This window comes from Oryx dammah, unplaced genomic scaffold (genome assembly GCF_014754425.2).
Source record: "Oryx dammah isolate SB20612 unplaced genomic scaffold, SCBI_Odam_1.1 HiC_scaffold_8, whole genome shotgun sequence".
NCBI classification, from domain to species: Eukaryota; Metazoa; Chordata; class Mammalia; order Artiodactyla; family Bovidae; genus Oryx; species Oryx dammah.
In genome coordinates, this window is record NW_024070192.1 from 52999432 (window position 1) to 53012018 (window position 12587).

General features: G+C 41.5%; 1 protein-coding gene and 1 pseudogene across 1 annotated transcript; both read right to left on the reverse strand.

Moving 5' to 3' along the window:
* Positions 1-1576: 1576 nt before the first annotated feature.
* On the reverse strand, positions 1577-2504 carry LOC120866473 (annotated as a pseudogene).
* Positions 2505-9689: 7185 nt separating this feature from the next.
* Positions 9690-10625, reverse strand: LOC120866474 (olfactory receptor 4D1-like). Its single transcript, XM_040244239.1, has one exon. It carries the CDS (start codon positions 10623-10625, stop codon positions 9690-9692), a length of 936 nt encoding a protein of 311 aa, XP_040100173.1.
* Positions 10626-12587: the final 1962 nt, after the last annotated feature.

Consider the following 12587-nt stretch of genomic DNA (forward strand, 5'->3'; position numbering starts at 1 on the left):
CATTAAAAATAAAAAGCTAGGACTTCCCTGGTGGTCTAGAGGCTAATATCCCATGCTCCCATTGCAGGGGCCTGAGTTCAATTCCTCATTAGGGAACTATTCCTCATTAGACCCTACATGCTGCTACTAAAGATTCTGCACAAGGCAATGAAGATCAAGGAAGATCCCACACGCAGCAACCAAGACCCGGTGCAATAAATAAATGTTTTAAAAAATCCTCCAGTTAAAAAAAAAAAGACTGCAGTGACATATCATTTTTTTAGTCACTTAATTGGCAAAAGTTAAGAAGTCCAACAATATTAACAATTAGGAGTATGTGAATCAACCTCAGCAATGCAGCTGACCATGTAATTTAGTACAACTTTGGAAAACAATTTGGCACTACTTCATAAAAGTAAATCTTTGAAGATCTCACAATTCAGCAATTCCATTTCAAGGTGTTTAATCCATAGCTCCTCAACATAACAACTGAGACAAGTAGAACATTCAAAAGAGTGTTGTTCCAAGAGTAAAAACTGGAAACAATCTAAATAAACTTATTCTTACAATGGAATATTACACAGCAGTGCATATGAATGAAATATAGCCAAACAAAGCAATGTGGACATTTAGAAAGAATGTTGACTGAAAAAAGCAAATTCTAGAATATTCTGTGCAATCTTTCATTTGTATAAATCTCAAAAAAGCAAAACAAAGCAATATACTGAATATGTTAATAGGTGATAAAATTGTTTTTATAAGCAATGGAATGATAAACACTAAATTCAAGAATGTGGTTTCATCTCCAAAGAAGTGATGTGATGGAAAGCACCTATAGCCAGGTATAAGTTATTAGTACAGGCTGGTTCTTTCATATAATATAATACAGTGTTTTATACCTTAGAAGCATTTTATGCATAATCTTTCAGTTGTTATAATTACTTGTACTGTATTAAAATATAGAGAAAAACAACATTCATATAATTTCAAGTTTGCAAATTAAATAAAATATATGGTACAATGTTTTCTCACTGTATTTTCAATTTGATTCTTATAATAAAGCTAGAGGGTTTGGGTCAGATATTAATTCTAGCAAGTGTGTTGAGGAAAATATCATGAGGCCAAGAGACCTCAGGTGTCTCATTCAAGGTCATCCTTTGGTAAGTGATGGCTTAGGGTCTTCAATTGAAGGCTTAAGACTCAGAGTGCTGGGCAGTTTCCAACAACCCAGGCTCACACCTAAATGGGGTACTAGGTAAAGGGGTCAAAATACAAAAAACAGAACTGCTCTTCTGGGGAAATGCTGTCATCCTAAGAAGAAACAGTCCACCAAGAAGGCAGAAAGGAGGGTGGGACTTTCCAGAGTGTTTCTGTGACAACACATCCTATCATTATAGGAGTGTTCAAACAACCATTAAAAACAAAAATAAGGATACTATCCATTTTCCTAAAACTCTGAATATGTTGCTTAGGTTCACTGTGCATTTACTTCTATGAGGACCATCACAACACATCCAGGAGATATGAACACAGCAGACACAGCAGCTCTCTCTCCACTTTACAAGTGGAAAACAAGGCCAAAGTGATCTACCCACTGTCATTCCTTTGTACAATCCAACTGATGTGAGTGTAATCTCTTGAGTACTGCCTGCATCTCCTGGTTCATCAGGGTGCAGATCATGGGCAAGCATGGGGTTCTTGACCGTGTGGCTGATGGATACAGCCTGGACCACGGAGAAGGAAGAGTAGGGCCTGGCATAGAGGTAGATGATTGGAATGAAGACCATAGACACCACGATGATGTGGGTGGTGCAGGTGGAAGCTGCCTTCCTCCTTGCCTGCCCTGAGTGGGACCTCAGCATCACCAGGATGGCTGAGTAGGAGACCAGGAGGAGGAGGAACCAGATGACATCCAGCACCCCACTGTTGCAGATCATGAGGAACTCCAGGACAGAAGTGTCAGTGCAGGCGAGTCTCAATACCTGTGGAACATCACAGTAGAAGTTATCTAGGACACTGGGGCCACAAAAAGGCAGTGGGAGCATCAGAGCCAGTTGGGAGATGGAATGAATAAAACCTACCATCCAGGCTGTCGCCACCAACCCCACACAGAGCTGAGTGTTCATGATGGAGACACAGTAGAGGGGCCGGGAGATGGCTATGTAATGGTCATAGACCTTCATAGAGAAGAAGGTCATGACACCTCCCAGAAAGTGGAGAAAGAAGACCTGAGCCTTGTAGCCCTGGTAGGAGATGGTCTTCTTCTCAGCGAGGAAGTCCACCAGGATCTTTGGGGCAGGGACTGAGGAGAAACAGATGTCTATGACTGCCCAGTTTCACAGCAGAAAATACATGGGTGTGTGGAGCCTGGAATCAGAGGCCACTGTGAACATGGTGAGGTGGTTTCCCATGACAGCGGTGATGCAGACAAATAGGAACACCAGAAACAGGAAGAGCTGGAGCTCCTGAGTCTGTGAGAGCCCCAGGATAAATTCTGATATACATGAGAGATTCCCTGATTCCATGGCGTCTTCTCCATACATCTAAAGAAAACACACCAGGAGAGAGATGCATTATTGCTCAGGGGCTGATTCAAATTGAGTGTCCAGGTCTTGATGATGGATTTTCATGTGCAGATCCTAATACCTGGTGCTGACTTAATGGTCTTGTCTCTGGAGAGTTCACTTCTGGAATATATATCCATCAGGGGCTTCCGAGGAGGCTCAGTGGTAAAGAATCCACCTGCCAATGCAGGAGACCCAGGAGAGGTGGGTTCAATCCCTGTGTTGGGAAGATACCCAGGCGGAGGAAATGGCAATCCACTCCAGTATTCTTGCCTGAAAAGTCCCGTAGACAGAGGAGCCTGGCAGGCCACAGTCCATGAGGTCACAAAGAGTCAGACATGACTGAGCAATTGAACACAAACACGAGTATATATTCACCAGATAGCTTAATGCTGTCCAGAGACACATGCAACCTGCCTTTCAAAGATTCAGTGTTATCTCCTGGTGGTAAGACACTTGGAGTTCAACAGACCTGCAGTTAAATTTCTATTTCCTTGATATTTGACCCTGGAGAAATTACTTAACCTCTCTAAGTTTCCCATTTGTATGGTAGGAATAAAAATGACTTTCTTTATAGAATTGTCTAGAGGATTAAATAAAATAACACACAAGGTCCCTACAAGAGTGTCTGGAATAATAAATGGCAAACACTTTCCTCTGTGTAGTCTCCTACTCTAAAACCTCCTCCCTTCCTTGAAAATCTAATATATTTTGTACCAAAATTTTTTATGCAACAGTTACCACATCATAATGTTAAGGAACTTTTTGTGTTTCTGTATCTTCCATCCAAAACTCAACTAAACGTTTGCAGAGGGATAAATATGCATCTTATAATTTATTTGTGCCCTGCAGTACCCATCTTTTCTGATAGTCAATACTCAAAATCTTTCGACTGCCGTGTGAGTGAATATTTATAGGGAATGCCTTCCTTCACTGATGCAGATGGTCCCCTACTGGATGAAGTAACAGAATATGTGGTGTGTGTGGCCCCAGTGTCCTAGATAACTTCTACTGTGATGTTCCACAGGTATTGAGATGGGGGAGAGAGATTGTCTGGGTTAAAAAAGGGGTGATGGATCTTGCATGAAGGGGAATGGAAGAACTCTTCTTAGTGCAACTAGAATTTTAGAAGATGTTACTGAATATAAGGATAGAAGAGAAAGGAAGATGTTGATATAAGAGAAATAAAATAGACAAAGCAATAAAGAGGGGAGATTAAGAGGAAGGGAGAGGAAGGAAGGGGAATGTAAAGGTGGAGGGAGAGGCAGACTGCGAATAAAGATGAAGGAGGACATGGAGGGTAAGAGATAGAGGTGACAAGTGAGGGTTAAGTGGCTCCTCACTGCCCTGCCTTTCCACCCCCTTACCGGCCTCCTGCAATCTGTTATCCAATAGGGGTCATTTTAGCCTCATCCTTCTGCTTCCATCTGCATCCACTTCGCTCCATCTTCTATGTCATTTTCATAGAGACCTTTCTAAACTGGTATCTGATCACCTTGCTTGCTCATTATAATCTTTTAATGACTATCAAGGACTCACAGCTTAAAACTCAGAATCTGAGATGTATATTAATATCTACAACTATGCTTCTGGGATTAAAAAAAAAATTCTGTGTTTAATGATGCTGATATTGGCTTTGTATATTCACAGGTGATGTTTTAGGTACACACAAATTTAGAATTATTCTATCTTCTCAGTGTATTTCTCATCTAATATTATGAATTATCCTTCTTTATTATTTTAAAAAATCTACTTTTCTAATATTAGTCTAACTGCATTGGCTATTTTGTGGTTTTTTTAATTGAATTAATTAATTTTAATCGGTGAATAATTACTTTACAATATTGTGGTGGTTTTTTGCCATACATTGACATGAATCAGCCATGGGTGGACATGTGTCTCCCCATCCTGAGCCCCCCTCCCTCCTCCCTCCCCACCCCATCCCTCTGGGTTGTCCCAGGGAGCTGTTTTTTATTTAGTGTTTGAGCGCTATGTATAATGATAGTATTATTTCACTCTATTAAATTACATTTAAGTTTTGTCTTGTAAGCTGCATAAAGTTAGATTTTAAATTTTTATTCAATATAACAATCTTTGTTGTTTTAACTGGGACATTTAGTCTGAATAAATTTAATGTAATTACTGACATACATGTTTATATTTATCACCTTAGCTTTTGTTTTCTATTAGTTCTACAGATTTTAAGCTTATTTTTTTAAATAAAATAATCTCTATCATTTCTACAGTTCCCCATCCTGAACCCCCCTCCCACTTCCCTCCCCATCCCATCCCTCAGGGTCATCTCAGTGCACCAGCCCTGAGCACCCTGTCTCATGCATCGAATCTGGACTGGCGATCTGTTCCACATATGATAACATACATGTTTCAATTTTTTTGGATCTTTTTTTCTTGTTTCTTTTTGGATAAATAAAGTAGTTTTGACTATTAAAAAAACAAACAACTCAGACTTTTAGAAGCTGCCTAACATGCACTGAGGGTTAATTCATGGTTCAAAGACATGCTTACATATGTGCAACTTCCTTTTAGCGGGTCACACCAAGTTCTAAAACATAGGCTCTGTCTACTTTCCTTATCAGTATCTCTGTTACCTGGGAACAGATGGCTAGTCAGGAATCCATGGCGTCTCACATATGCTATATGTTTGGTTATTTCTGTAGCTTTAGGAATGCATTCTGTTTCCTGAAATACCTTCTACTACCTTCTCAACCTTGAAGTCCTCAGATATCACCTCTGTAACTCCTTCTCCATTTCTCGCATGCAGAATTAATCCATTTCTCTAGGTTCCGGTTCCAATAACATTTTGTAAGTACACTTGTTACAACTTTTATCATATTTTTCTTGTTCTTTCTCTTAACTAGACTGTAAATTCAATAATTTAGTAGCCCCAGCACCAATAATAACAACTCTGACTTAGCACTTGCTCAAATATATTCCTATTCTAATGTATTAGGAGATAATTACATGATCTTGTTCAATTTGACTATGTGATAAATTGTGGGCTGTATCACCTTGCCAGGGTCCAGCCCCGGTGGATCCAGGGTGATTCGAAGGTGGGGACGGAATCGGCATCCTAGGAAAAAACTTATTTAATTACAGACATAAAGAGAGATAAAAAACGGATAGTGTAGTAGGAAAATTAGTGGAGAAAAAGAGGCTGAATAACTTGGTTTACGTGGAATACCAATCACCACCTATGTAGGCCACAGGTATCTTTCCATTCTCCTGAAGGAGAGGAGGCACTGAGGCCTCCCCAGTCTGATCTTAGAAGCCCAGGCAAAATTAGCAGGCTTGGTGAGTACCCATGTTCCAGATGGGAATTCAGCCAGAAGGGGAAAGAAAGAAGGACATGGGGGAATCAGTCTTTCCAGAAACTGATCCGATTTCTTTATTTTCAGGTTTGTTTATATACCTTTGTTACACGTAGGGATGAATACAGAGTCACGCGGGGGTCAGTAGACCTGACCCTTGTCAAAATCAGGTGCTTCACATAAATGTATAAAAAAGGTTTTAGGGGTTTTACATCATCTTCTGGCCATGAGGCCTGCTGACATTTTATGATCCTTTCTTTCTGATAACCAAAAAACTTATTTTTTCCAAGGGTGTTTTTTCTTAGACCAGGCACCACCCTCCAGATAAAGTTGCATTCCTATAGGGTGAGGGTGTAGTGAGTTACAATCAAGAAAGGAATTTATTTAACCCAAGGTTAACATGATTAATCTTAAAGGTTAATTCTTATTTCTCCTATATGTTAGTTATATTCATTATAAGGGCAGGGAATACGGATATTTAGCAGCAAACATCAGCCCAACAAATGAAAATCCTTTCACCAATGTTCCCCTTAAGATCTATTTAGTCTTAAGATAGTGATAAAGTTACATTTTTACATAGCAAGGACACAGCGATTTATAACAAAGTACAGTGATCTATAACAAAAGAGAAAATTCATTAACTCAAAAAATCTAGTATTGCTAACATCAAAAATTACTGTATTTCCTTTTCTATATTCCAAATACATTAATTAATATATTCCCAGGTGCCTAAGGATATGGAGGCCTGGCGGCCATCATTGACTCAACAATGAGAAAAGCCCTATGCTAATTAAGACTTTCAAAATACTCCAAACTCTCTGTGCTATTTATGGTTGAGAGGTTGTCACACAAGCTAGTCTGTCAGCAGAGAGGTTTGACCTGAGACACCCTTGTCACACCCAGGGCAGGGAATTAGCAGCAATTATTGGCACAACAAATGAAAAACCCTTCACCAATATAATTTCTAATCAACCCACTATACTATACTAATAATTTTCTAACTTCTCAAAAGAGTCTGTATTTAGAAAGTTTTAAAGCATCTTGTGCCTCTCACGGTTGGAAGGCTGTAAACAATTACATGTGGCCTGATGAACCCGCTCAGGCAGGCCAGAGAACCTTCAGAGGAGTTTGTAAGTTGAAACACTCTTGTCAAGCCCAGGAATTTTGATGAACTGGAGCTGCAGGTTAACTCCTTCTCCGAGAGAAATGGTTATGGGGGAGAGCACCCCGAAAAGTCAGAGGTGTAAGTGAGAGCATAAAACAGACTCTGGTTTTGGGGGTAGATGCTCGGGAACGGGGTTTCCTGAGGCTTGATCACGCCTTTGCGTATGCCAAGCTTCCTTCCTCATAACCTTTGCCATGGGCAGAGTTCCTCATGCTGGCTCCCGGCAACCTTATCCTTTGCTCTCAGCATCTTCCCTCCAAATCACAAGACCAAGTGTAACTTGGTGGTTAAAGCCTGGTTTTCACTTGCTACTTGAGGAATCTATTTTGAATGCCTTGTATCCCCTGTATTACACTTGAGGTTATCCTCAGACTTTAGACTGACTAGCATGGAGTCCATATCACTTGCTTATTCTCTACATTCTCCAACAAGTTTCTGGATGCTTCTTACAGCTGCTCTATATGCAGGTGAGAAAATCCTAGTTTCACACCTTCCTTCAGCCCAGAATGGGAAAGAGTCTTCAGGTCATCCGTCTTCTTAGAGATCCTTTATCTGCAGGATCAGTTTCCCAGCCAATGCCCACACATCACCCATACAACAAGGAGAGTGACCCTAGGAGACAAAAGTATATCCTTGGGGAGAAACTACTGGACTCCCTCAGGAAGCAGGACAAGGTCCCTGCCCTCTCTAGCCTGGGTTCCCCAACCACCCACAACATTGTCCTCATAGCCATATCATCCAAAGTGCCGGGAGCCAGCGTGAGGAATCCCACCCGTGACAAGGTCATAAAGGAGGAAGCTGACATACGCAAGGACGTGATCAGACTTCAGGAGTTCCCCCTGGCATTTCCTGAGCATGTACCCCCCCAAAAATAAGAATCTGCCTGCTTTTCCACTCTTCTGATATCCTCTGGAAAAAAGTCAACTCAGGGCTTTAGTCTTCTGCATTTGAAAGGGATGTTTCAGTTAAACCCTCTCTGATAGCTCTCTAGCTTGCCTAACAGGTTCCCCCAGACCTCTTAGAGCTTGTGAATTGCGTACAGCCCCCCAACCACGAGAGGCACAAAGCTTAAAAGCATCTTAAAGATACAGAGCCTTTTCTAAAGAGTTAAAAATTATATTGGTAGAGGGTTTTCACTGTTGACTCAATGACTGCTGCCAGGCCTCCATATTCTTTATCTTTTAGGCACCTGGAAGGGTGTTAATCAATGTATATGGGATATGGAAAAAGATATATAATAGTTTTGATGTTAGCAACACTAGACTTTTGAGTTACTTTTCTTTGTTATATATCACTGCACTCCTCTTGTGTCCTTGCTATGTAAGAATGTAACTTTATTTAGTGCTTTCTGAGAATGGCACCAGACTTTGGGAAGATCAACACAAATAAGTCTTCTGGTTGACAAACCCTTATCAGAAAAAAGGCTGTAAAATGTTAATTGGCCCTTTTTGGCCAGAAGATGCTGTAAATCACCTAAGACTTGTGTATACAATTAGGTATGCAGAGAGAAAAGCCTGGTTTTGATAAGAGTCTGGACTGCTAACGCTGCATAACTTTGTGTTACCCATTGATCTCCATGTTTTATCAAAAGTATAAAAGGCCTTCTGAACAATAGAGGCCGGAGCCAGTAGCTGGACTGGTTTCCCCGTGTCTCTCTCTCTTTTTCCTTCCCTCTCCTCTTTAATTTCAGGCTGAATTCCCATCTGGGGCGCAGAGGCTCACCAAGTCTACTTATTTGCCCTGTCTGTTAAGACCCACGTGAAAGGGAGCCTAAGACGAGGCACCTTTAGATTTTCAAGCGAGCGCTGGTGGCCCAACGTAGATGGTGCAAGTTCCTTGTCTGGAATTTTATTGGTCTTCCACGTAATCCAAGTTATTCAGCCCTCTTTCTCCACTTAATCTTCCTACTACACTATTGTTTCTTAATCTAATCTTATATCAATCAATAAATAAGTCTTTCCTCGCCAACTCCGTCCACCCTTCGAATTCCCTGGATCCACCGGGGCTGGACCCCGGCACCAAAGTTTATAAAGATTTGGTCACTAAAGTAGAATATCCTGCAGAATATCCAAGAAGTATTTGGTCAAGAAAGACCCAACCCGAAGTGCAGGTAAATATGTACTTTGATGATGGAAAATATTTAGAAGCGTAACAAATGATATCATTTCCAATATACCACAGTGGGGAATGAGGCAGAGAACAGGGAGGAGAAAAATGCAATTGTTCCAGATTTGACATAGAAATGTTGACAATTCATCAGAGATATTCACCCATAGAAGAGCAACTCTGTAAGTTTCCCCTTGTAATGGTGAGATACTCTGAGTTTCAAATCCCACCCATATCTCCTGCCTCAAAACCTGGAGTCAGAGGAGCCATCTCCTGGCCAAAATCTGCCCCTCACTTGCTGTTCATCACTGAGCAAGTCTCTGAGTTTTCTCATTTGTAAAACTCTATAATACTACCATACCTTCTGTCAGTTTTGTAAGAATGAGAGAGAAGTCTGAAAGTAACTAACAAAATAGCTGACACAGGAAAATGTCTGTAGAAACATTAGTTTAATTTCAACTGTCACACTCCATATTTTCCACATCTCACATGGAAAACAAAGGTTCATTGAGAAGATTTGTCATTTATAATCAACCTATTTTAAGTTCACTCCCTACTGGAAATCACTAGGCGCTTGCCTAATCTCTTCACTGCTGCCTGCATCTCCTGGTTCCTCAGGGTGTAGATCATGGGGTTGAGCATGGGGGTGATAACTGTTTGGCTGATGGACACAGCCTTGTCCATGGGGAAAGAGGTGAAGGGCCGGGCATAGATATAGATACAGGGAATGAAGACCATAGACACGACAATGATGTGGATGGTGCAGGTGGAAGCTGCCTTCCTCCTCGCCTGCCCTGAGTGGGACCTCAGCATCACCAGAATGACTGTGTAAGAAATCAGAAGGAGGAGGAACCAGATGAGGACCAGCATCCCACTGTTGGAGATCATAAGGAACTCCAGGAGGGAGGTGTCCATGCAGGCAAGTCTTAGCACTTGTGGAATGTCACAGTAGAAGTTATCTAGGATGTTGGGTCCACAGAAAGGCAATGGGAGCATCAGAATCAGCTGGACAATGGAGTGGACAAAGCCCCCTACCCAGGCAGCCACCACCAGCCCCACACACACTCGAGTGTTCATGATGGTGATGTAGTGGAGAGGCCGGGAGATGGCTATGTAACGGTCATAGGCCATCACTGAGAGGAAGAGGAGAGTCCCACCTCCCAGAAAGTGGAAGAAGAAGATCTGGGTCATGCAGCCCTGGTAGGAGATGGTCTTCTTCTCAGCGAGGAAGTCCACCAGCATCTTTGGGGCAGTGACTGAGGAGAAGCAGACGTCTATGACGGCCAGGTTTCTCAGCAGGAAATACATGGGTGTGTGGAGCCTGGAATCAGAGGTCACTGTCACCATGATGAGGAGGTTCCCCGTGACAGTGGTGGTGTAGACAAGCAGGAACACCAGAAACAAGAAAAGCTGGAGCTTCTGGTTCTGTGAGAACCCTAGGAAGACAAATTCTGATACCCACGTGAGGTTCCCTGAATCCATGATGTCTTCTCCATACTCCTAAAGAAAACACACCAGAGACAGGCATGAAGTTGTTGCTTGCCCTCTCAGTGCTCATGGGCTCAATTCAGTTGTCCAAGTCAATATAATGGGCATTCTTATGTACAGATTACAATACCAAGTGCTGACTGAATGACCTTGTCTCTGGAAAGGTTACTAGTTGGTGCTGGGAAAAACATACGTGAGATGTCTTAAAGCCATCCAGACACATGCCACCTGCCTTTCCAAGATTCAGTGTAATCTAGCTGGGAAGATACTTAGAGTCAAACCAAACAGAATCAAATTTGAGAACTTCTATTTCCTTGAGATTTGACCTTGAGAAAGTTATTTAATGTGAGTCTCAGTTTCCACATCTGAAAGAAATATGTTTTCTTTATAGAAATTGATTAAGGGATTAAATAAAATGACACATAAACTTCCCAGGGTAGTATTTAGAATAATAAATATTAATCACTCTCCTCTGTGTAGTCTTCTACTCTACTCCAGTCTCCACTACATTTTTACACCAATCGTTTCTCCTTTGTAAATATTAATTTATTTAAAAAACCTATTATGTTTTACATAACTTAAAGGTTATTTTCAATTAGAGTTATTAAAAGCATGAATATTGTGTCCATCATTTTTCATGCAACAGTGAAAGCAACAGAATGTTTATGAAGTTCTCCTGTGCCTGATTTCTCTTCTGAATTTCGTCATAATGTGCTAGACACATGGGCCTTGATTTCCCAATTTATCTGTGCCCTTCACTACACATATTTGCTTATGGTCGGTAATTTAAAAGTACATGTGTGTGCGCATGTGCTATGGCACTTCAGTCATGTCCAGCTCTTTGTAATCCCATGGACTGTAGCCCCCCAGGCTCCTCTGTCTATGAGATTTTCCAGACAAGAAAACTAGAGTGGGTTGCCATTTCCTACTCCATGGATGGGATCTTCCCAACCCAGGGGTCTCTTGTGACTCCTGCATTGGAGGGCAGATTCTTTACCAGTGTGCCACCTGAGAGACAGAGATCCAGTTTTAGCTGAACTGGTTAAGGATTTTTTGCTATTTATGAGGCTAATCCTCAAAGCAGAGAATGTCCTAAATATTCCAATTTAGGTGGTGTTAACTGGGGTTAACTGCTAGGTGTGTTAAAAGTTATTGGGGCTCAGGACATGTGAGGGAGTCTCTGAGTACAGCTACACATCTGGAACATTCCATTTCTTTCCAACCTACAGGGTAGGTAACCCTTACTGAATGAGGCTCCTTAGATTATATGGGAAAACGGCAAGGGGTAAGTACTTCATTAGTGAAGAAATACATAAATACATTGTTTGAAGGGGACTTAGAGTTCTTCTGAAATGACAGCAATTTCAGAAGGTGGTATTGATCCAAGGCTAGAAGAAAAAAATGTTGAAGTAAAAGAAAGTGAAATAAATGAAGAATTCAAAGGAGAAAATTTATCATAAGGAAGGAAGCTGGGGGAATAGAATGGTGACGGAAGAAGACATGGAAAGGTGGTGTGGCAGGGGAAGGAGAGGGAACAAGAATGAAGAAGGACTCTAAGGGTGAGAGACAGAGGCAAAAGGTGAGGGCTAAGTGCCCTCCCTCCTCCTTTGGCTTCCTCTCAATCTCCACTCACTCTCACCTGACTTCCTGAAATCCATTATCTCTCAGCGATCACTCCCTTTTTAATTTTCCCTTTCATCTTTCATTCCAGTACCCCTTCTACACAGCTGTCCAGGAGACCTTTCAGAATGCTAATCTGATCATGTTCCCCTCTCACATCTATTCCACCAGAGCCCCTTAGGAGACACATATAATACCTTGTGGATCAAGTCAGGGTAGAAACATATACGTGTGCACACAATTCAGCATGTCACACAGGGCTCTAAATGTGAGTTCCATCTGCCTTTCTAATTAGTACCTCCACCTCTGGTGAACCACTAGCTCTTTAATGGAAAA

Bases quoted from the DNA above. Each gene is read 5' to 3' on its own strand.
- LOC120866474 (XM_040244239.1), bottom strand. From the start codon at position 10,625: ATGGATTCAGGGAACCTCACGTGGGTATCAGAATTTGTCTTCCTAGGG.